General features: G+C 40.7%; 2 protein-coding genes and 1 non-coding gene across 3 annotated transcripts in view; all 3 read left to right on the top strand.

Moving 5' to 3' along the window:
• Nucleotides 1-1069: 1069 nt before the first annotated feature.
• On the top strand, nt 1070-1142 carry trnar-ccg. The gene has a single exon. It is a non-coding gene; the product is annotated as a tRNA-Arg (tRNA).
• Nucleotides 1143-2704: 1562 nt separating this feature from the next.
• Nucleotides 2705-13609, top strand: shrprbck1r (sharpin and rbck1 related). Its single transcript, XM_035655962.1, has 14 exons — nt 2705-3380; nt 4592-4766; nt 5939-6016; nt 6270-6411; nt 6569-6659; nt 6768-7089; nt 7330-7430; nt 7640-7810; nt 9929-10089; nt 10227-10338; nt 10883-11062; nt 11420-11518; nt 11776-11919; nt 12228-13609. The coding sequence occupies exons 1-14, from the start codon at nt 3105-3107 to the stop codon at nt 12306-12308; spliced, it is 2133 nt and encodes a 710-aa protein (XP_035511855.1). The 5' UTR covers nt 2705-3104; the 3' UTR covers nt 12309-13609.
• Nucleotides 13610-15647: 2038 nt separating this feature from the next.
• The window catches only part of oplah (5-oxoprolinase, ATP-hydrolysing), a 13363-nt gene continuing 6552 nt past the window's right edge, over nt 15648-22458 (top strand). The window contains exons 1-12 of the mRNA XM_035654840.1: nt 15648-15799; nt 16902-17108; nt 17860-18051; nt 18432-18546; nt 19090-19213; nt 20041-20236; nt 20453-20618; nt 20930-21068; nt 21341-21408; nt 21725-21900; nt 22003-22128; nt 22280-22392. Coding sequence (XP_035510733.1) covers nt 16938-17108; nt 17860-18051; nt 18432-18546; nt 19090-19213; nt 20041-20236; nt 20453-20618; nt 20930-21068; nt 21341-21408; nt 21725-21900; nt 22003-22128; nt 22280-22392 — 1586 coding nt within the window. The 5' untranslated portion in view covers nt 15648-15799; nt 16902-16937. The remainder of the gene's footprint in view (nt 15800-16901; nt 17109-17859; nt 18052-18431; nt 18547-19089; nt 19214-20040; nt 20237-20452; nt 20619-20929; nt 21069-21340; nt 21409-21724; nt 21901-22002; nt 22129-22279; nt 22393-22458) is intronic.

The following is a 22458-nucleotide window of genomic DNA, read 5'->3' as shown; positions in this document are numbered from 1 at the left end:
ACTGCTCTAAACTCATTAAATCTCCTAATGTGATTCAAAAATGCACTGCTTAGTTGTCCACATTGTCCCTGCTCAAGATGTGTTCTTTGGCGTCACAGTGCTGCCTCTGTCTGGTTTGTCCTCTTCAAACTATAACATCATGCTCTCATCTGCAGCTGATGATGAATAGCTTCATCTCGCCCATGTAATCTGTGTTTTTTGAATGGAGAAAAAGAGAATCACTGGTCCAGTCACAGCATGAAGTGACATGCTAGACTTCCTGCATTACACTCCTTTTTTGAGGGATCACGACACCACAAGCAATCATGTCATGTCCTGTGTATCTAAAAGGGCGTCCTCAGTAAAGGTTTTTCATTCATAAAAATAATGGCACGATCTTACTATGAAGTTCAAAGAGAGAGAGCTTTCCTTGATACTGTGGGACACGGGGACCCTGAGGAATGTGGTATTGATTAAGAAAACCCTGCTTGCACAATGATTAACAGCTTTAACCGGTTAAGCTTTGTGATCTAAATCATTCCCCTTACACGCTACAGTATATTTTGTTAATTGCCTCGTATTTCGTGTGTGGGCCGGGACATTCATTGACCATTGACCCTCTTTCTTAAAAAAGCTTTAAATTGGGAAGTCAGTGGTCAGCAGGGAAATTTCTTTGTAGGTGTTTGCTGTTAGTGTTCATTGTGAATAAAAGGCATTTAGATTGCAATTTTACTAGGTCCTTAAACATGAATGTAAAAGTTGAAGTAATTTAAATTATTAAACTTGGCTCTCCACTATTCTTGTGTAGCATAAAGAGACTACAGCTTTCCTTGCCACCCTCTGTTGTAGAATGACAAATAAATTAACCAAGTATTCTGTGTATAGGCCCAAACCTATGTCCCCTCTGAGGTCTAAACCCCGAACCCAAACCAGATTTAGCAGGAACACGCCTCAAAGTCTGTGAGTCTGTGAGTGTGGACGTTGGGATTGGGCCATAGTAATTCAATAATGGATCAACATCCAACAAAGAAATGTGTTAGAGATGCAGCCTAATCCCATTAAAAGTAATAGAATGGTATTTTACTTTTGTGGCCCAGTGGCCTAATGGATAAGGCATCAGCCTCCGGAGCTGGGGATTGTGGGTTCAAGTCCCACCTGGGTCGTGTGAACTATACCTTATTTATGGTATCTGTACACTATCACCATCTTTCCAGTTAACACATTGCAGAAATCACTAGGTACTTTGTCACACTTAATCCCCCAAAGCAGTTCACAGTGTAACGGATGCTATTTGCAGAAGACAGTTTTGACATATGAAAAGCACAGGGGTAAACAATAAAACTGGTGACTCCGCTAAATTGAATGCTTCAGTTTTAGGGTGCTGCTATTTTTATCATACTGTAACATGGGACATCTGAATAGAATGAATCTATTTAGTTGTTGATATTGTCAGTAACACTTGTGCGTTTTCTTTGTTGATCGGTCAAATGATCTGCTGTGAAAAGCATTTATATTATGTTAATGATAAAATTACCCAAATATGCTTTAGGTTTGTGTCACAAACAAATCAAATAATGTGTGAGACCTTGCAATCTAAAATGATAAATTAGGTTCTCACACCTCACAATCCCTGTTAATCTAATATTGTGTATTGTTGTTTATCATTTATCAATTATCATGCATATTATAACTGATATAGCCTAATATAATATTAGTATAATTACAAACAGCAAAGACAGTATTCTGTATTGTCATGGCTAAACATAAGTGCAGTAATGTTTATATATATATTTCAAGTTATATACATTTAAAGTGAAATAAATATTAAGTTACAGAAAACAACTGATGTGTGCCACATGGTTCAACGTCATTATTTGTCTTCAAATAAATGTTACAAGATGTCAAAAACAGATTTCAGAAAAATCTTTAAGAAGAAGAGAAGGGTCGATATAATACATTTCCTTTACTTAAACAAAAGGAGCAATACCACAGTGTAAAAATGTTTGTCATAAGTAACATTCTTATCCTTAATATGTTACTTTAAGTACAAATTTTACTTTAAGTACTCATTACACAGGGAGCCTATTCAGAGCATGGCAGCATTTTAATGTTGTTGTAGGTTGGGATAAGACTAACTTTAACTACCACTACTACTGCTAAATATATAGTGTTTAGCTCATCAAATGTTTTTATGTAATTTTGAAGATGTCAAAAACAGATTTCAGCAGAATTATTATAAAGAGGAGAAGGGAACCTTTTTGGGATGCTTTGCTGCCCCTTTGTGGTACAACATGTGCACACACGCTGTATAACCAAAATACAAAATACTAAAACCACAGTATAAGGGACAGCATAATTGCCTAAAATTAAAATATTAACAAAAGCTAGCAGCTAACAGAGGAGCTAACCAAGCTCATCTCTCCTATAGCCTGTTTTTATATCATATTATATATTACTTATACTGATATATATATAAATTTATACTAACAGCCATATAAGTAATATAAGGCAAGATGCTCTCCAAAAGCAGAAAAGAGCAAAGCATGTAATAAAAGAAAGAAAGAAACAAATAAATAAAAGATGAACAAAAAAACATGCCAGGGGTCAACACAAATGAACAGAAAGTGGCTTAAATGAAAACATTAAAGTCATATAACAAATGAAACCTTCATGAATATTACAACAGCTTACGTCACCCCACAAGCAAGCGACGCATGCGCAATACCAAGTGAGCGGAATACGCAGAAACAACAACAACGTTACCAGTATTAAACTATTGTCAACAACCTTGGTGCTGGAAGGATACCCCGCAGAATACTGTTACCGCTTCACAGCCACAAAGAAACTCCAAATCTGCCTGAAACGACTTTGTAGCGGAAACGGAAGAAGAGAGAAGTGAAACCTCTCGCTTTGGGTAACGTTACACTTTGTGGAAGTCGCTCCAAACATTTGTCACACTCTGGACTCTGCGCACTTGCTTCCTGTTGTCAGTGCGTATTGAGCAACCAGCGAGGGGATAATAATGTAAAAACACAGATTCTACTCAAACTAAAGGACGGGTGACAGCGCGGGACAAGAGGTGAACGACCCTGTGTGTTTGCTTTCTACATGAGTCTGTTGGCAGGATGTCGCTGAGTTCAGGCGGTTGGACTCCCACCCCTGGCTACACTCCGGACCAGTCCGCCGCCCTCCCCTCTCACTATGGGGCCTCGCAGTCGCAGCTTGGTTGCCAGACCGTCCTTATGTCGGTTCGGGTGTCGGTGTGCCACTCTGGTATTCGGCCGCTGTGTCTTCCGGGAGCAGGTGATGAGTCACTCCGCCTGCAGCTTAGCATGGACCCGGGGAAATCCGGGGAATTCCGGCTGTCGCTCCAGGACAGCAGCGGGACTGGACGGAGTGTGGTGAGCTCACAGCAGCAAGACGAGCAGTGGTGCTGGGCTTGTTGTGATGTTTTAATGATAGATATGACTCCATGTGAAAGGTATTGGTGTGTGGAAAAAATAAATGGGAACCACCTGGAGCAATAGTTTCCAAACTTGCTGGCTTGTTACCAGAGCCAGATTTATCCACAAGGAAGCTGTGGGCCCCTAGCTCACCTTCTGTGCATTATTTATGTAACCCATTGCCTTTAGATACCCATCAAATACTAAGAACAGGGTTTATTTTCACACATATCTGCTGTACTACTAATTTGTTTCAGCACTTATTTTGAGTAATATCAACTGAAACAGTACATTTATTAAAGATCCCTCTTTAAAGACAGGGTCTCAAGATTGGGTTCAAATGTTTTCTTTTGGCACATATTGTTACTTGCATGAACTTCAAACTCACTGCCACGCTGTGAATCCGGAGGCGTTGGGCCCTGTTATGGTCAGGGGCCGTGGAGCAGTTGCCCACTCTGCCCACTTGGTAATTCAACATTGCTTGGGTCGCTGTATTAAGAAGCAGTGACCTTTAATTACAGGTTGTAAATGACTATATTTAGATATTTGTTATTGGCCTGAAGAGGTAAAACTGTCCATCATTTCACAAGGAAAAAGCTAAAAATAGATAGAAATCAGAAAGCCGTTGTGTAGCACAGTTATCTCTCCATCAGGGACCCCTCAAATGTAGCTTCTGCCCCCTTGGAGGGCTCCCCACCCTCAGGGTTCAGGTCACTTGACTTGCAAGCCTAAAATAAACTCTTTGATTCATGGTCACTTCTGACAGTTAGATGGAAAAGTTAGATAGAGAGCATTTATTTTGGTCTGTTATTTATTTGTTTATTTATTACAACTACACTCCGAGAGTATTAGGTACACCAAAACTAATGCTTTCTAGTTCTGCAGTAAATAATGTTGCATTTTTGTTGAAACAGTTTTAGAATTGATTTTATATTTATTATTATTTTATTACAGATGTTATAGTTTTTTACATTTAAATAATAGTTATTGCTTTTACTGTTTGACATTTTCTAAGTTAGATATAATAGTACGTCTGTATTTAAGTGTGTTACAGTATAATGGAGAGTTAAAATCCCGATTTACCTAATCAAGTGCACACAAGCAGTGACGCACATAGTTCCCACTTTTGGATAACGTAACCTTCTTGTTCCTTCTTCCTCTTTTTTCAGACCATCGCTGAGTTTGATTTGGGGACAGTAAACTATGAGGTGAAATCACCAAAGTGCCATGAGCTGAGTTTGGTGGCGCCTCCACACGATCGCATCAGCTTCAACTTCCGCTGTGAGCAGGAGGCCCAGGAGTGGGCTACGGTGGTTTTATCTTCACTGAGAGAAGCACAAAGAGGTCAGTCGCCTTTCTTGGCAAGTACCCACTGCTCTTTTAGATAACAACCACAGCAAAAAGGTGGGATAAAAGGTAGATATTTCATGCTTTGTAACTTCGTTCTCAGTTGGTGGAATTCATTTGCCCTGTAGTGAACTTGCAAAGTGAGCTTGACGTATCAAACTGGCTATTTATTTATTTGAACAAAAGAGCTTTTCATTGCCCTCCTCGATGATTGTTAACATCACTTACGTCAATCTCAACCACTGTAACCAAACTTCATATTTTGTATAGATCAATCTGTGCTTACTGTGGAATGATGGTAATAAACCAGCTTTTGTAACCACTTCGGGCTGACATCATTATGGTATTTATACAATATTAGCTCCATTAATAGCTATGGCTGGCTATTTAAGTTAGCAGCTGTGGCTCTAACACAAACTCCCCCATATTTTTTAAATTAACTAATTTAACATAGCGTAGTAGTAAATGCTGACATAAGAACATCCCTTGCGAGTAGTAGTCCTAGGACATGCACAAAGGGCCATTGCCAGCACTATGGGACACTTCAGGAATAACATTTTGTCTGGGCTGCTTCATAGAGTTAGAATAGGACATCCTTTTCTGTGTTAAATTGTAATTCTGGACTCACTTGCCTGGCATACAAACTAGAAAGTATGTAGAATTAGTGTCGGAAGTAACAGTGTAATAGACAAATAAACCCTGTGTCAATAAACACAGAAACCTTTCTGTTGACGGTTCACATTTCAACACACTCAAACTGAATGCATAGTGTGTTAACAGTTGCTTTCCCTGTAGCTCTGGTCTAACTTTACTATATAAACTGCACTGCCTTCTCTGTGACCTTAGTTTATACGACGCAGCATGATAATGGATTAGATAAATTAGCTAATATCAGAGATAGTGCTCATTGTGTCATCCAGATGACAAAAATGGCTCAGAAGGAAATGTTCACCTTGTTATCTACTATGTTGTTCTACTATCTAAGTATCTCTGTTTGGACAAGATGCAGCAATACTCAATTTAGACGAAGGGTTAAAGATTTCAGTCTTTAGTCTAGAAGAGGTCTTTTGAAGAATTTGATAAAGTTGAATGTTCGTTGTTGGTCAGTTTTTTGTCTGTTTGTGTATCTAAATGTTTTTAATCTGGTCTTCAACATTTCTCATTGGCAGTCGCCCCTCAAGATAATGGTCCTCAGCGCCCCCTGGATGGTCTCAACCTTCAGAACACCATGATCTTGCAACAAACAGGTATGTACACTGAACATCTCCCAATATAAACTATTATCTTGAATGTGGTAATGTGATGTAACTAATTCACTTATTCACTTATTCCTTCACTCATTCATTTAATCATTCCTAGCCCCCTAGTGGCTGTCTGGAGGCATGGCAACATCCTCTGTGCACACTTGCCAGTATGTTCACCTGTGTGGGCTTGTTTGTGTTTCCTTGTGTGTGTGTGTGTGTGTGTGTATGTACTGTATGTATGCGTATCCATCTGTAGAGGAAACCTGCATAGAGCTGACCCGAGCAATAGAAGCAGGTGACATGCAGGCTGCTTCTGCCTTTGCTGCCACGCTTGCACGGCAACATGCCACACTCAAGATTCAGCCCTCTGCTGGAGAGTATGAAGACACTGAAATCAGGTAGGAGCATCATCGTTATTAGGATTTAAACATTTCAGAAACACGATTGATGGTCAATTAGTGTTTTATTAATTTTTTTAATGTGATATAAAGTAGATTATAACACAGTTTATACAAACTATCTGGCCAATAGCTTGTGCTTCATTTTATGTAACAGCTTGGCTGTTGTAGTTGAGGATTCTTCTTCGTCCTGTTGCGTCACTGTGAAAGTTTTCCCACACATGACTACTGCAGCGCTGAAACAGCAGGTTAGTCTGCAGAATCAAGAAATCATGTCTTTAAGGGTCTAAACTAAAAGGTTATATCTCAAAGTGTATCTCTCTCTTCTTTCTTCCTTTGGTTTTCTTCCACTTTAGATGTTTCTTGAGTATGGCTTTCACCCACGGGTGCAGCGCTGGGTGATTGGTCAGTGTCTGTGCACAGACCAGCGCTCTCTGGCTTCATATGGAGTTCATCAGGACGGTGATACAGCCTTCTTGTACCTCCTGTCAGCCCGTCATGCTCGCTTGACCCTACAAGTCCTGCAGCAGGACCAGGAGAGTGCCCTCCTTCTCAGTTCTCCATCTCTGTCTCTACCCACTCCTCCCCTCCCTGCTACCTCTGCAAACGGCCCCTCATCTCTGGACCAGAGGCCTTACACCACCCTACCTCCTAGACTCCATACAAGCAGCAGTACTGGTGAGTAAGGGCATTACCATGTGGGTTTGGGACTGTTGTCAGAACAGATTTTACTTTAAATTTTATTGAGCATACAGTTTTGAGTTTTTTCCATTTATAGTTATTACCTTTGCCTTAAAAGAAAAACATATCACACAAATTCTGTGCATGTCTTAAGGGGATATTTAATGGGCACATGGGTTCACTTGCAGGTGTTTACTGGTTTCTTATTAGATACTTTTTTGTCTTTAAACGTTTTAGGTGGGTCAGAGAGAGGAAACATCAGTGAGATCAAAGATCTCATCAACCTAGAGATGCCTCAACTCAATGAAGCACTGAGCCCCAACACAGCCTCCACCCAGGTAACAGCAGCAGTTATGGTGGTAGTTTAATTATAGAGGGGTTTCTTCATTCACACACTGTTCGAAATGGTCAATGTTTTGATAAACTATCTCATAAGAAAAGACAATTGATAAGCATGCATTGCTGTTTCTCACACGTTAAAATATAATACTGAAAAAGATGAATAACAATTAAAAGCAAAGAATAAAAGAACTTCTCTGTGCCTTAGGGTTGGTCGTGCCCTTCTTGCACTTACATTAACAAACCAACACGGCCAGGCTGTGAGATCTGCAGCACAAACCGCCCTGAGAACTACATCATCCCAGGGGGATACCGACCTGACCCACTGGAACTCCGACGGATCCAGCAGGAGAAGGAGGCTATCAGACAGTACCAGCAGGTATGAAAAACACACTCACACCTGTGTCATCAAGCATACCATGCGCCCACATACCTTACACATACAATCATACATCTGTGTGTTTGTCCTTCACCCATATATATATTCAGAGTAAAACCTTTTGGTATACCGTTTGTGTGAGTCACATACAAGGCTTCAACAAAAGCCTGTGTCAAATAATATTTTGTAAAAAGAAAAGAAACTGCAAGGCAACACAAGGCTCCAAATTGGATAAAATGTAGGAAAGGGAAGTATGAAATAGTTTCAATTCAAATTTACAGGCTCTCTCAGGGTTGACTCTCTTCTCTTTTGTCTCTGTTTTTTTGAAGGAGAAAGGGAGAAGAGAGGTGCTGAGGAGTGCTGGGGCTCAAAACAACTCACTCCTGTATAACCTGGACCAGGACTACTGAACACAGACATACATACACTCCATGTTTAGTTACATTTCATTCATGGACAGTTTGAACTTGTTGCACCGTTTCCGTTGCACCTATCAGACATTCACTTTTAGGTCAAATAAATAATAAGCACGTCTGTATGCTTGAATTGGAAGCATATGGTTCTGATATTTCTACCCTGAAGTTGAATGTAGGTCATTTGAGATGCACTGATACCACTTACGCCTATTTAAACCTTATTTCTGACTATTGTAGGTCAAATGAGCAATACAGGTATATCCCCAGCTCCAGTGTTCTAGTGAAAAGAAGAACCTGACCAATACTGGACTTTAGAGGCCAATTTTGACATTTGAAAGCTTAAAAATTCTGACAAAGATTTAGGCCCCTGGGGCCTGTTTCACAAAGCGAGTTCAACTAACACTGGCCGTCCAGTATCACCAGGCTGGTTTTCAGCTGGTTCTCTTAACTGTGGGTTTCTAATTTCATCGGGAAGTTCATGTTCATGTGAAAGAGGATGAGTTGTTAATTATAAGCAGCATAATCCCGACCATGAACTAAGTCCATCATATGAAATGAGATTAAAAAGGTGATACCCGCAGGAAAATTCCATTACAGTGACAGCAGAAAGTGTCATTCTGCAAGTAAGGCTATATATTAGTGCGGGAATTATAGAGTGAGTATTTTTTTTTTTTGTCTGATGATGAACAAACTATTATGAATATGTGATGCAAATAAAAAAGTTCAAAGTAATGTAAGACTTTGGTTTCTGCTGCCAAAGCAGAGAGGAGGAGAAGCAGATAGTCCATGCCTGACCTATCTGATCGAAATGGTGCTTTCATAATCATGGGAAATAACAGTGTTTGCATTATGTTTCCTATAAAATACAACAGAGGGTATAGTTTGGTTTGATCACAATGTGGCTTCATGTTATTCTGAGTGTAAGAGCATCAACACTGTCAGGAATCTTGTCAGGAAGGAAATAATATTTATGCAATAACAATGCAGCTATAATCGTCATTATGTGACAAACTAAAATGATTTTAATACCACAGTGGACACATGGAAAGCCTGGAAGTGAAAAATTATTAAACTGATGTATAAATCTACAGTATATAGATTGCTCTTTATTATTTGTCACTTTCTTGTAAACTCTTTTGTCCCCGTCAGGATCCTGTAGCAATGATGACCCTGTATTTGCAGTAAGCTGATTGGTCAGTGGTCGGGCTGTTTACAGGTGTTGATCTATTTCTCTGTAGCCTTGCAGCTTAGGTTACCATGGTGATTTATCCCAGTTAAAAGTGAGCCAGCTTCCAATAGTCTCGCTTTGTGGTGGCAATATATATTGGTCAAGCTCTAGTAAGAAAATTGTGAAAGGATTTTCCTCATTTACCCTCCAGCTGGATGATCATGGTCACTGTTGACTTTCAGCATCAATTGTTTTTTAAATGAATTCCTAAAGAGCAGAGGATGCCACTAAATTGAATGTATTAGCCTGATTGTTAATTTTGCGCTGTTAATTGTATATACTGAAAATAAAATGTTTATACACAATGTATGTCTGCCTGTATGTGTATACGCGTGAGGGTGAAAAACTGTACATTTATAATACTTATTATTTTATGCATTACCAGTATCATTGTGCCCCTTAAACAAAAACTGAAGGGATGTAGTTTACAGAATATTTCTTTAACCCTCTCCACACCACCACCTCTTGTGTCAGGCTAGGGAAGAGGAGCGCAGGGAGAATTTTGCCAGGCTGGTGATGATGGACAGCCAGGACCTGCTACCTAACCCAGAGCCTGTGGACTGTAGGATCTGCTACATGGACCTGCAGCCTGGAGAGGGGGTCCTGCTGAGGGAGTGTCTCCACTGTTTCTGCAGGTACTATTCAGGAGGTGGTGGGGAACAATACTAATAATAGAATGAGTGAAGATGTATCATAATGAAGTGAATATACTATATGTTTCTCATGATTCAGACCTGTCAGTATCTGCATGTTTGTGTGTGTGCCTGCCCAGAGAGTGCTTACGTTCAGTCATAATGCTGAGTGAGGAGCCGGAGGTGTCCTGTCCCTACAGAGATGACACGTATTCCTGTGCCTGCTCCCTGCAGGAGAGGGAGATCAGAGCTGTGAGTTACACCAGAAAATACAGTATTTTCTCTGATGCATCAGGATAACATACAGTACATTTCTAACTGCTGTATTACCACCATAAAGCGTCAGAATATGTAAATATCACTGAAGATTATGTTTTAATTTAGCAAGAAAAGCTCCTTTCAGCACTGTCACTGCCAGCCAAGAAGCTGGAGCTACAGTACTTCTCTCCCTGTGGATAGCCTTCAGCTGCTTCGGCTAACATGAAGCAACAGTTAGCCAACCTCTCCGGCTGCTAAGTGTTACACAATGCACTGTTATCCAACCAGGACTGCTGAAGACAGCCAGTGGTTTCAATATAGCCTCTGTTCGAAGAGCAAGATGTGAGGTTGAAAAGTAGAACACAGGCTTTTAGTTTATCAGTCAAGCTTTTGGATGTACAGTGTTTGCCTTGAAATCACTGACCACGCAAGTTTGGTACAACATGTGGTAAAAAGTACAGTGGAAATCCTCAGAATTGATAATATTTTATTGCTGCTGACTAGTTCACCACAATTTCTCTCCCCTTTTCCTTCACAGTTGGTTCCAGCAGAGGAGTATGAGCGCTGGCTACAAAGAGGTCTGTCAGTGGCAGAGTCTCGATGTGAGGGTAGCTACCACTGTGCCACTCCAGACTGCCTAGGCTGGTGTGTGTACGAGGACACAGTCAATGTCTTCCACTGCCCCGTCTGCAGGAAACATAACTGCCTGATTTGCAAGGTATGAAATATATACACATAAATAATACAATATTTGATCATTAATGCCATAGTTTGTAGGAAATTGCTTTGGTGAGATTGCATCAAGAGTAAACTCACAACCGTGGTACAAGGGGAGTAAAAATTGTACCGTGCACTTATCAATCAATCTGAGCTAATTACTAACAGAATTAGAAAGAAGCGACACTGCGTTTGAGGGTAGTAACATGTTTTTAATTGTTCTGGTCACTTGAGGCTAACTGCTGTTTAAAGACAGAAAAGTTTCTATCTTTATGCATCAGATACTTTCACTGAAGTTGAATACACACAACAACTGTATTTTTCTGTCTCTGTTTCTCTTTTTATTTTCTGCGCTCAGTCTATCCATGAGGGAATGAACTGTAAGCAATACCAGGATGATCTTGCAGCCCGCGCTATAAATGACTCTGCTGCCAGGAGGACAACGCAGCTACTCAAGGTGAGTAGGCACTTGTGTATATGTGTATGCAGTGAACGAGAGACCTTGTCTAAGCTGCTTATCACTGTTTTTGGAATTGCTATGTGGTATAGCCAATTCCTGTGTAAGTGCAGAGATAGATTATGTTCTATATGGCTTTGTGCTCCACTGATCAAACAGAAACTGGCATCTACCACATCCTCTTATCTCATATCCTTTCTCCTTTCCTCTTGAACTTTAATTCTCTATCTTACACCAATTTTCTGTTCCATAAACAGACTCTTGTGCAGTCAGGAGAGGCAATGCACTGTCCTCAGTGTGGCATCATCGTGCAGAAGAGGGATGGATGTGATTGGCTGCGCTGTACCGTCTGTCACACTGAGATCTGCTGGGTAACCAGAGGGCCCCGCTGGGGGCCTAAGGTGATAAATCCTTCCTTCCTTTCCTCATGCTGTATTTCTTATCTAATGTACCTACCAGATCTCCCATGCCTTCAGGACTTGTAAACTATTATTCTGTTGGTGGTCTACATCTATGGAATGGAAGTATGATTCATAAATCTTGGTTAGATAGACTCTCAAAAGACCAAATATCCATACAGAAAAGGTTCAGCAAAAGTCTCATTATTGTCTCTGTAACATGTGCATGATAGTATAGAGCCAAAACATGTTGGTTAAAAAAGTTTTTATTTGAAAGTCAATTGAAAGGTTTGATTCTGATCCTTTCTCAGGGTCCTGGAGACACCAGTGGAGGATGTCGCTGCAACGTCAACAATCAGAAATGCCATCCTAAATGCCAAAACTGCCACTGAGAATCTCGAAAAGTGGTCAGATTGTAGAAGGGAATGAAAGAGTCAACATAAAATAGACTATTTTCTAAAATAGGGAAAAAAGGTGGATAGAAAAGTATGTTTAAGCCAAAACTGACTGACTGTGAAAGATTGTTACATACTATGCATCCTCCTTGTTATAACTGGAGACATTCTCAATTTCCTCTTAGTAATCACAGTAACAGATATTATATATTGACATTTAGCTCTGCCTCTCACAAACATAGAAATGCAGGCTGTGTGATGTTTAACAAGTCAATGTTGAGTATAAATTAAATTATCACGTCTGACTGAATTTATGATAAGGGTGCTTAGAAGACTACAGGAAAAGAGTATTAACTTGTACTGCATGTGGTGCTATTTTAAAATGATTGCACTGCAGATATAGCAGTACAGGTGTGTTGTTTTCTGTTCTGGTGGTTACCATGATGCATTGCATTAAACTTTAGTGGCCTTATTCTTGTGCACAAAAGCTGTAGCAGGGTGTTTATGATGATGAAGTTTTCTGGGAAACGTGACAAAATCCTTGTTGCGTCCTTGATATGCAATTTTCTGCATAGAGCTAGATCAAACAAGTGTATATATGGTTATATTTTTTGTCTTGTGTCACCAAAGAGGTTTGAAATGTGTCTGATTGTTACCCTGAGTCTCTTCTGTTGTTTAACCACCTGACTTTGAGTGAAACCAGTATGTTTGCACGAGTGCATTGCTCGCATTCTTCTGTATTTGACATGGGTGGGTACAGAGGTCACTGTGGTACTGCTGAGTATTGTATGATGACGTCGTCATTAATGGCAGAGTGTGTTGATTAATAATAAAATGTTAAATGCAATACTTGAACACACTGTAAGAGAATGCATGTGTAAACACATTTTGTCGATAAGCTCATATTCCTGTGAAGGAACTCAAATTTAATAGGATGCTTATAGTGATATCAACCAGCAGACCTGACAGCGTTTTAAACTATGTGAAAGCTTTGTATCCATGGTAATATTAGGAATATTTTCAAATTCATATATGCATGAATTTTTTATTCTAATAAATGAATGGAAGACAACCACATTAACTCCAGGATAAAAGCGACAAGCCTCACAAACTGCACTCTGTTACCCAAAATAAAAAAAGGATTAACTCCAAATACAAGGCTGTGCCCTTGACTACACTACTGCCCTACACTGACAAACCATGAAGAGTTCTTCACTGTTACTCGTGTTAAGATATCAGCTCTGTGTTGCTGATGTACCGTTGTGCCTTAATTATCAATAAATACTCTTTAAACTCTGTCCTCTTTGTGTGTTTTAATGTACAATTGAATGAACTGCATCTCACAGCTGCCAAACTTAATTATTCTTCTCTTCTACAGTGACATTCTCCAGTTGTAAAAATGTGCCATTACACAGCGAATCTGACGCCTTTTCTTCTATATATTGCCAAATCTCAAATGCAGTGGCAGATTTGTTTGCTCTCACCAACTTTGCTGGATTACCAGTATGTTTGATTTTTTGATTTTTTTTTTTATAGTAAAGGTTGCTGACCCCTGGTATATTAGCAGATATTTTCTGTATGTCAGAATTAAAATCCTGGTTGGATATTAGTTGTTGTTCAGGACTATGTAAAGTTAGCGCTTGTATGTGCTATCAGTCATTTCCCTGGACATATTCAAATATTACACAGCATCAAGTCACTGTGACTGTGCACACAAGACAGCTGATGTTAGAGCAGTTCCACTAAATTGGAATTTAATCGTGTGTAATTTAATTATTTTATCAATTATTATCACTATCAAAGATGTGATTGGTCACACTGATGGAACATAACTACTGTAAAATTAATGTTAATATTTCTGAATGAGCAGTTTGTGGTGCAGCTGCGTATAGTCTGAACATGTCTTCACAGCGTTTCAGTCGGGACCATGTTTGTCAAAAGAGAACTTTATTTCCAACTGCAGTAATGTTATATTTGGCAGTATGGCTCTGTTCTGGGAGCTCCCTGAGCTTCCATGTGCATACATGGGAAGCTTAAGACAAGCAGAGCAGCAGCAAAGACCCCCCAGGGTACAGAACAGAGCAAGCATCAATGTTAACATAAAGGACATTGATTAATTCTGATACATCATAAAAGCAGGAGCTGGGGTGGAGGGTTGCAAAGCGGCTTGCAGAGGAAGCAGCAAAGGTAGGCAGGCTAAAGAAAGCAGCTAAAATAAGGCGCCCTGAATGACATTTGCCAATTTAATGCCTGAAGGGAATCAGCTGAGTCATCAGCTGATGTAACTAGAATTGTGAGCTAAGTTTGACTTCCTGGCCTGCTTGAATTAACATTGTGTTCAATTCAAATGACTGCTTAATTTTACATTTGTTGATGTAGCTGAAATTGATTGAGCTATGATCAAAACAGATGTGTAAAATGTTAAATCCATTTTAAGCTTGATGCCTTTTCAAATTACTGGATCAGACTGTGAGATTCCCATCATGTCTCTATACCCTTGATGTTTTGATGCATTCCCACATTATATGAAGCTTCTGAATAGAGCTGCAACAATTACTTGAGTAGTTGTCAACTCGTAATTGAATCACCATTCGTACACTTGAATAAACAGTCATTTGTTTATTACGTTTTAAATTTCTCAAATGTGAATATGGTTTACGACAGTTAACTCAATACCTTTGTGTTGTGTACACAGACAAGACATTTGAGGATGTAGCCTTGGGCTTTGGGAAACATTTTCACTATTTTCTGACATTTTATGAACCAACAACCAATCGATTAATCTAGAAAAGGATTGACAGATTAATCGACAATGAAAATAATCATAAGTCGCAGTCCTAGCTCTGAATCACAAAGACTGCAAAGAAGAGAAGCTGCAGTTTTTCCATGACCTTTTCAGCAGGACATCTTTTATTGCCTGGAACAGTTCAGAGATACACTCAACATGTGCCATAATACTACCTCTTGCATGGCACCCTATATAGCCTCTTATACTAAGAGTGCACTGGCAGTTCACCTGTAAACACTCGTCAGTCCATCCTATTTCATACACACATGCTCATTCTCTGTTAAGATGACCCCAGACTTCCCCCTGCCTCTCCATGCTGTCCACATGCATGTGTCCACACAGCGACACTGACACCTGCCGACGACTTACCGGTACTACCTGACAGTGCAACTGGGAATGAATAAAGGTGACCTCTCAATAAATGACCACAGTGTTTGAGTAAACACAAAGAGACACGGTGAAAACATTTCAAGAGCTCTAAACGTGTTACACTTACATTCAGGAAATCACTTTTCTCACTAATTCACACTTATTGGGCTCCTCACGGGGGCGGGGTTTAAAGCCCAGACAGCAGCCCGTATAGCTCCGACCTGTTCGGTGTGGATCCTGTCCTGACGACACCAGCAGACAGGAGAAGGAAGGAGGATCTGATAGTTACCGGATTATCAAAGGTTATTAGTCAGCCGGTGCAGCGGCACAGGTGAGTAAAGATAGTACGGTGGCCGTCTGATAGTCTGTAGCGTCGCTGCTTTGTATTCGACATAATGCATGCTCCTCTTGCACACAAAGTGTGAATGGGCTGGAACCACAGCACGACCCTTTAAGTGTTTGGTTGGGAGCTCATTTCGATTGCATTATGGCAGAGCAGCTTTCTCTTTTGTCCGCTGTCATTGTTTATTGTCTGTGGAGCAGAATAAACTAACATCCTGTCCGTTTTTGCACAATCCGTTTGCGAGTTTGGTGGTCTTGTGTTACTTTATGGTGGCCGTCTGCTTTACTGATATTCATGCAGGGTTCTTCTGGGATTTGCATGTTTTGCTCTGATGCAATATTTCTTTAAAATTGCATCTACCTTTGTGAGAACATGCAATACAGCCTGTGCTAAATAGCGTTTTGGCTTGTGGCCACCCTGATGAAGGCCACAGGACGGAACGGTCTACCAATGCAATCTGCAAGAGTTGCTAGAGTCTTTGACATTTCACACAGGGGCGCCACTAAAGGGATGGTGGGAGGGCTAATGCCCCCTTTTCTGAATGCTTCTGAATGAGAACTTTATATTCTGCGTGATATTTTACATTAGGTACTATTCATTTAAATCAATAATAATGCATTGTGTGTTTTCATAGTTCACATGAAATACAATAACAAATGCACATCTAGCCATCAACAACTAACTGCAATGAGAGTATAGTTATTATTTATAATGGTAAACATTAACTAAAGCTGGCTAGTGGCTACCTAAAATCCCACTTTTGACTAGATTCATCAGACGGCACAGCTAATTTGTTAAGATGTAAAAAACACTTGGTGTGCTTGGTAAACACTTCAATGCTGCATCAGTGTTTGGAACCACTGGTTTACAGTATGGGAGTGTCCCAACTCAGTTATTCAACAGCACTTACATATATGCTTGGTAATGGTTGATTAGATATGGATGCAGAGTGGGAGGATGCAGAGTAGTTGTGTCACTGTGATGATTTTATGAAATAACGGGTATCTCTGCTCTTCCCTTATCAGTGCAGTGTAACAGAGTAGATAGAGCTAATCTCTCCCTCTCTCTTGCCTTCTACGACTCCACTCAGTCACAGACTCGGAAGCAGCTCTTCTATCTCTTCACTATGGCTGAGACTAAGGGGAAATTCGACTTTGCCATCGACCGGGGGGGCACCTTCACCGATGTGTTTGCCCGACTCCCTGATGGCAGAGAGAGAGTCCTGAAACTGCTTTCCCGGGACCCACAGAACTACAAAGACGCTCCCACTGAGGGGATCCGCAGAGTCCTGGAAGAGGTGACATGACAGAATGGATGTGTTAATAAATTATCTGAAATATTAGCTTTATAATAGTGCATTATAGTTAATATAGTTATACTAAGAGTTTTGTGGAATCCGGTCTGATAGAGGTGAAGAAATGAAGCTGGTGGAAGCCTAAAGTATTAATGAAGGTTGTTACTGAAAGGCTATTACAGATGTAATGGTTACAGATGTTGTGGTTGTTACCGTAAAGGAGCAAGCATGAATCAGACAACTCTGGTGCAGCTAAGAAGCTGTGCATTGTCCTCTCAAATACATTCATATATTACCACAGGCATTAAATGTGATGAAATGTGACCCTGTCTGTATCATAGACTATATAGTCTAGGCTCTGTATACACTCATATGTGTTTGGTAGATGAATGCATGTTGCAATGATCCATGTAGCTTTTGTAGTTTATTAGAGTGGAAAAATCAACAGTAAAACAAAATGTGAATCAGATTTCAGCTAAGAAAGTATCTGTTTTATTGCTGTTATACGGTCTCTTGACTTTTTAGATGATCAGGTTGTTTTTTAGAACATGGCATAAGCTGTACTGATTAAAACAAGACCGCATGAGATAAAATATGTCAGCACACCAGATCAGGATCAGGATCAGACAGGAGTAGCAGAAAGCACGAAAGAGACAAAGACAGCATATGGAGTCATATTATTTCATGTTACACACACTACATCATCTGTATGAACTTTATGATATGATATATGATATCTGAAATTTATTTGCAGGAAACAGGGCATGCCTTTCCTCGCGACCAGCCTGTAGACACCTCTCTGATTGGTTGGATCAGAATGGGCACAACGGTGGCAACCAACGCGCTACTGGAGAGAGAGGGAGAAAGCACTGCGCTCCTGGTCACCCAGGGCTTCAAGGACTTGTTGCACATTGGCACCCAGGCCAGGCCAAAGCTGTTTGATTTGGTTTGTAATGCCTGTTTTCTTAACCCGCAAATTTATACTGTATGTGGTGTCCATAAGTAGCTTGAGTATGGGTCTAGTGTCCACGCAACACTTAGTGTTTAGTCATTATCTTGTGTTACAGAAACAAGGGGCAGGTCTTGAAGTTTGTCCCCAGACCAGTTGTACCATTAGTGGTTGAAGTGGTCACTTATTACCTTACATATCTACAGTATGATGCTGATTTACAGAGCAAGAGGACAGAAAGGCAGCAATAGAAAATGCTAAATGGAATAACACAGTAGATTATTCAACTTCTAAACTGTATTTTGGTCATTTTTATCTATCTTGTCTTCGGCTATCTTGTCACTATCTTGTTGATGTATAATTGTGTGTGTATACAGGAGGTGGCAGTTCCTGAAGTGCTGTATGAAGAGGTAATAGAGGTGGATGAGCGAGTTGTCCTCAGGCAAGATGGCTGCCAGCTGCCCAGAAACGATCCCAAACGCATTGTCACAGGTGTGAAACATGTAACTACATATTGTCTTTTAGAAGAGTGGCAAAGCTTCAAGTTTTCATTGAAACCCTGAATGAGTCACAAACCTGCTCACTGTAGTTATGTTGTAGTGCTAAATTTTTCTCTAAATCCAGCAGCATGAACCACTGAAATATCTCAACTATTAGATCTATATTTGGTACACACATTCATGTCCTGAATGTGATCCCTTCACTTTATTTTTCATTTGGCGCCTTCGAAATGTCACTTTGTCCAACACAATGTACAATGTTTCCCTACTCTTGTACCTCTCCCTACATCTAAATCTCTTTAGTTACCCTCAGATTTCATTCTGTTTCTGCTCTCAATACTTACAGGTAATTTATCAGTGGGAGTACAACAATAGAAATATTTAGCATTTTGTGTTTGTAAATGTAGGAATGTACGTTCAGTCTACTGGCACACACACCCACGGTACACTGCTCTGGATGAGAGGATTGCCTGAATGCCTTGCATAATTTGAAGTAATCCCGATAATCTGTGTGTGGTGTGCTGGTGTCCCTCAGGCAGTACAGGGGATTCTCTGGAGGTGTGGAGGGAGCTGGATCTGGAGCGAGTGGAAAAAGACCTCAAAGGAGTTCTGTCTCGTGGGATCACCAGTCTGGCTGTCCTTCTGCTGCACTCATACACGTCAGTTACAGCTCGTTTTTGTTAAAGGTCCAGTGTGTGACACTTAGGAGGATTTAGTGGAAGAAATAGAACATAATATACTGTAGTTTCTCCTTTATGTTTGGAAGGGGAGGGTGAATGGAGGGCTGCTAAATACCACTAAGTCCTCACACTGGTCCTTTAAGCATAGAGGTGTATTTAGTCAAAACCCTTATCTGACCTCTTGTAATCTTGTTCTTTGATTGGCTTTCTTTCCTCCCAAGGCCGTCTCTCTGAGCCTGGAAGAAGTTTTATTTGTCGTTTTAACTTCTAACTTATTACTTGTTTATAGTATGCTTACAGTATAGTACTTGCTTATATACTCTTTTTGGGGTTTTCTTTCCTATCGCTACTCAGTTGTGCAATTTTGGCTCTCCATGTCTCTGTGGGAAGTACAGTATGTACACTGTACATGCCAGAGGTATCTGGTGTCCAACAGCCTGTTCTTACTGTATATGTAACCCATGTGCTTTACTGGGTGGAAGTTCGTGTTTTTCTTTCCATATTTGCTTTCTTTATTTCTAGGCCACTCCCGTTTGTTCACTGAAATCTATTCACACTTGCAGACTTGTTGTCTCTAGGTTCTAATAAATAAAGTGATCAAAGCAGTTGAAGTTTTGCTTCTGTCACATACGAAGCACATGCATGTTTTACTCTCCATTAGGAAATATGTGGTTTGGAGGCTTTTAGGTCATAAGACAAACATACTGTAGAGCAGTGGTGAAATTGCGTAAGAGCTTTATGTTTTACTTGCATTACAGCTCCACCCCATTCCTATCCCTGTGTGTCTCTCTCGCTGTCTCTTTCAGATGGTCCGATCATGAGAAAGCAGTGGGCGCCCTAGCGCGTCGTCTGGGCTTCACCCAGGTCTCTCTGTCGAGCGAGGTCATGCCCATGGTGCGTGCGGTGCCTCGGGGTTACACCGTCTGCGCCGACGCCTACCTCACACCCAAAATTCATCAGTATTTAAAAGGCTTTACCTCTGGGTTTAAGGGAAACCTGAAGGTGTGTTTCTCATATAAATATGTGTTTTGTGTTGATATAAAATTCCACAAGTGTTTAGTCTACTATAGAGGAATGAATCAGGTCACTCATAGCCTTCACACTACAGACCACAGACAGGATTCTCCAGATGCCCCAGTAGCACATGTCAGTTTAAAACCCTATTTAATCTGATAATTGAAATTATCTCTTTCATCTCCTATTTTCCTCTGTCCTCAGGATGTGGACGTCCTGTTCATGCAGTCAGATGGCGGTCTGACTCCCATGGATCAGTTCTGTGGTTCACGAGCCGTTCTATCTGGCCCAGCGGGGGGTGTGGTGGGATACGCCATTACCTCTTACAGCCAGATGGAGAAAAAACCTGTGATTGGCTTTGACATGGGCGGTGAGTAGGGGGAAATGCTAAGGATAGTGTTACTGAACAGTTACTGAGTGCACAGACTATGTGAGGAACTTCCTGCTATTGTTTTAGTTTTTTGTTGCACAATTTACTATACATCTAAATAGTCTCAGACATTAATTATTACATAGTGATTGTTTCTTTGTCTGTGACTTTTACTTCTTACAAATGGTATGCATAGGTTGTAATTAACCTTTGCATACAATTTTAACAAGTAAAGTAAAAGCAAAAAATCTCTTTCTAACTTTTCATGCTTCTCGTCTCCCTGACTGCCTCTGTCTTATGTTTCTCTCCAGGAACTTCCACTGATGTAAGTCGGTACGCCGGCCAGTATGAACACGTGTTTGAGGCTACCACAGCTGGAGTCACTCTGCAAGCACCTCAGCTGGACATCAACACTGTGGCTGCAGGCGGAGGATCACGCCTCTTCTTCAGGTCTCCACCCATCTTTTGATACACTGAGTAACTTGAATTATATCAAAGGCAATACATCAGTACCTGGAAGTGAAATAGTTGCATAGATGACTATTGAGTTATTTCAGTTTCACTACCACTTACTATTGATCCAGTTATATCTGCTATTTGGCAGGTAAATATTTCCGACTGCAGTTGTGAACTAACACTAGTCTGTTGTGGACTTTGCTCCTTTCTTCCTGTTACGTGACCTTTCTCCTTGCTCTCTTTTTGCTCCTTGACTTCCCTCTCAGATCAGGGATGTTTGTGGTTGGACCAGAGTCTGCAGGTGCACATCCAGGACCAGCCTGTTATAGAAAAGGTAACGGGCTGTGTATGTTTCCTGCTCTATCACTACCTTGTTTTTTATTTGCCCCATCTTTAAATCATTCTCATACATCCAACTGATCCGCTCTTCATGCTGTCAGACATAAATCCACACACACAGAGCGGGGAGGGTTGGGTAGCGGTTAGCTGAGTTTCCTAAAACACGATCTCCTGTTCTTTCACATTTCTCACAGAATTAAAATGTTAAAATACAAGACTGACATGCCCAGTGAAGCATCTTATACAGAAGCAGTGAATGTGTACAGGAGTATGGAAAGTCATAATATTCTCCTGTCATTGGATTCTACTAGGTGGCCCTCTAACTGTAACCGATGCTAACTTAGCCCTGGGTCGCCTCCTCCCCTCCTTCTTCCCAAAGATCTTTGGGCCCGGTGAGAATGAGCCACTGTCGTTGGAAGAAACCATGAAGCATTTCCGTCATCTGACAGTGGAAATCAACCTCTTCTTGTCTTCTAACCAATCACAGGCACTAACATTTACTGAGATATTCAGCAAAGTTTTACATTTTCTTAATTCTCTAAAGTAGTATTATAAGGTTCAAGTATTTTTTTGTGTCATAAATTCACAGGTTAGCACAAACGGAGCCAAGAACTCCCACAACAGCACGTCAGACATGAGCGTGGAGGAGGTTGCTATGGGATTCATTCGCGTTGCAAATGAGGCCATGTGCCGGCCAATCAGAGCTCTGACGCAGGTATTTCAAACATATTTCAAAAGTCTCAGCTGCAGCTTGGTGAAATAGTGACTCTGAATGTTGGGTTGTTAAATGTGTCAAACTTTTATTGTTATGTATTTTTATTTGTGTCTTTCCCTCCCACCTTCCTCCCCTCACCATACCCTCATAGGCGAAGGGCCACGATACATCTCAACATGTGTTAGCATGTTTCGGGGGCGCCGGTGGCCAACATGCCTGTGCTATTGCCCGAGCCCTGGGGATGAAGACTGTCTTCATACATAAGTAAGGGGGATGGGTTGTGTGTGTGTGTGTGTGTGTGTGTGTGTGTGTGTGTATGTGTGAGTGAGT

The sequence above is a fragment of the Morone saxatilis genome, unplaced genomic scaffold (genome assembly GCF_004916995.1).
Source record: "Morone saxatilis isolate NCDOM2014 unplaced genomic scaffold, NCSU_SB_2.0 Contig0, whole genome shotgun sequence".
NCBI classification, from domain to species: domain Eukaryota; kingdom Metazoa; phylum Chordata; class Actinopteri; family Moronidae; genus Morone; species Morone saxatilis.
Note: the sequence above shows the minus strand (reverse complement) of the source record. Positions and strands in the feature narration are given on the sequence as shown.

What these genes read in the sequence shown, in the direction of transcription:
- shrprbck1r (XM_035655962.1), top strand. Translation starts at nt 3,105, where the DNA reads ATGTCGCTGAGTTCAGGCGGTTGGACTCCCACCCCTGGCTACACTCCG. An exon ending in ACTGAGAGAAGCACAAAGAG is followed by an intron (nt 4,767 to 5,938) that starts GTCAGTCGCCTT and finishes TCTCATTGGCAG; the next exon opens with TCGCCCCTCAAGATAATGGT. An exon ending in ATAACTGCCTGATTTGCAAG is followed by an intron (nt 11,063 to 11,419) that starts GTATGAAATATA and finishes TTCTGCGCTCAG; the next exon opens with TCTATCCATGAGGGAATGAA.